Source organism: Panthera uncia, chromosome C2, assembly GCF_023721935.1.
Source record: "Panthera uncia isolate 11264 chromosome C2, Puncia_PCG_1.0, whole genome shotgun sequence".
Taxonomy (NCBI): Eukaryota; Metazoa; Chordata; class Mammalia; order Carnivora; family Felidae; genus Panthera; species Panthera uncia.
The window spans coordinates 13,675,930-13,677,768 of record NC_064810.1 but is presented as its reverse complement, the minus strand read 5'-3'; the positions used below and the strand labels follow the sequence as shown (position 1 = coordinate 13,677,768).

The 1,839-nt window shown below is 39.6% G+C and overlaps 1 protein-coding gene across 1 annotated transcript; it reads right to left on the bottom strand.

The window, feature by feature from the left end:
* Positions 1–265: 265 nt before the first annotated feature.
* Positions 266–618, bottom strand: LOC125922067 (keratin-associated protein 21-1-like). Its single transcript, XM_049629953.1, has one exon. It carries the CDS (start codon positions 581–583, stop codon positions 266–268), a length of 318 nt encoding a protein of 105 aa, XP_049485910.1. The 5' UTR covers positions 584–618.
* Positions 619–1,839: the final 1,221 nt, after the last annotated feature.

The following is a 1,839-nucleotide window of genomic DNA, read 5'->3' as shown; positions in this document are numbered from 1 at the left end:
TGGAATGTACGGATCCACGCCACAGTCACAACACAGAATGCATACTAAGGGAGTAAGAACAACACTTTTTGGAAAACTGTTAGATGATACTCCATAGCCTCAAGCCACAAGATGCCATGCTACAAATGTTACTGGAGGTCACATCATCTATGACACATGCAATGCTCTCAATATATAAATCTCGATATATAAATATATATCCTTGAATGAGCCTTCTCTTAAGGCATGTCATTTCAGAAGCAAGTGGGACTTGGACAGTGATGTTCTACCAGCAAGAGGAATAACATCTTCTATAGCAAAATGGCTGGTAGCCACAGCAGCTGGAGCCATAGCCATAGCCGCAGCCATATCTGGTGCCATTGACACAGCCATACCCTGAGCCATAACCACAGCCATAATAGGGACCACATCCACAGCCATAGCCATACCCGTAGCCATAGCCACAAGAGTTGCCATAGTTGCAACACATCTTGTCAAGAGAAGAGAATTCACGTGGGTTGTGAGAGGATGTGGTGAACTGTGTGTCTTCTACTAGCCTTGGACCTTTATATACTGTCAGTAATTGGCAGAACATACCATTCATCCCCTGACATACCCAACAAATATGTAAGCACTTCTGGTATGCCACTCACTGTCAACAATCAATAAATGTCTTGGGAAATGTGACTTCATTCTGTTGGATTCTCCAGTTCCATTTGAAGAACAGCATTTTAATTTGCTCTGCCAAAGAATTCTCTCACTAGAATCATGAGCCATACGTAAAACTGGTACCCAACTTCACAACTTGCTGTCATTTAATTTACCTTATGTATCATCATTGAGGGACATTTAGGAAAATTTGGTCCTCTTGATCTCTCCTCTTTCCTAAACTATCTACACGTCCCCATAGAGAAGGAAATAACTCCCATCTCCTTTCTGGAATGATTGCAAATTTTTGCCTGCCTTCTCACACCCAGATACCTACTGCAGATATCTACTAGCTCCAAATGTGATAAACGAGGGTGATGCTAATTCCAGCCAACAGGATAAAGCCCAACAACACTGGAACATCTGCAGCACAATGCCAATAGTGTTGAGATCTAGAAACCTTGGTTTGTAACCTCACATCTATATATTCTCTCTTTACTGGTGTCTAATTCCAAATACTTACTTTTTTCTTAACTAAACCCTTTATCCAATCATCCCATTACCAGACATGAAGTCAGAAAGAAATGAAGAAAGGAAGAAAGGAAGAAAGAATTAAAGGAAGGAATGAAGGAAGGAAGGAAGGAAGGAAGGAAGGAAGGAATTAGAAAGAAAGAAATAATAAGAAAGAAAGAAAAAAAGAAAGAAAGGAAGGAAGGAAGGAAGGAAGGAAGGAAGGAAGGAAGGTGTCCCTGTTTTTTGTTTGTATGGTTGTTTCTGGGATGTTTCTGCTGATCTTGGTTGTCCTGGCTTTACATAATTCACCTTTCCATGAATCTGGCAGAATCCAAATTTGTATTACTTTTTACTGTGACCACTATAGAATCCAAGCTGGAAGGGAGTACAAACTCAGGAAGATCATTCCTTCTACTCCACGCTAAAATTTCCCATCAAAGAAATACATGACATCCAGTCTTTTACTCAATGCTTTCAACTGGGAATTTCATAAAACTGCTGATTTCCTTTCCTGTGATCATTCCTTGGTTGACAGTATTTCCTACTACATTTAGACTGGTCTATCTGATCACTCTCTGTATTCACCCCTTACCAGAAGTTTAAGGAAAATATACCTACTACAATTGTTCTTTAGATTAATTTTTTCTACTTCTCTACCATTCTTGAAATTCACAACTATAAGCTCTAATGCACAAAATC

Bases quoted from the DNA above. Each gene is read 5' to 3' on its own strand.
- LOC125922067 (XM_049629953.1), bottom strand. From the start codon at position 583: ATGAATGGTATGTTCTGCCAATTACTGACAGTATATAAAGGTCCAAGG.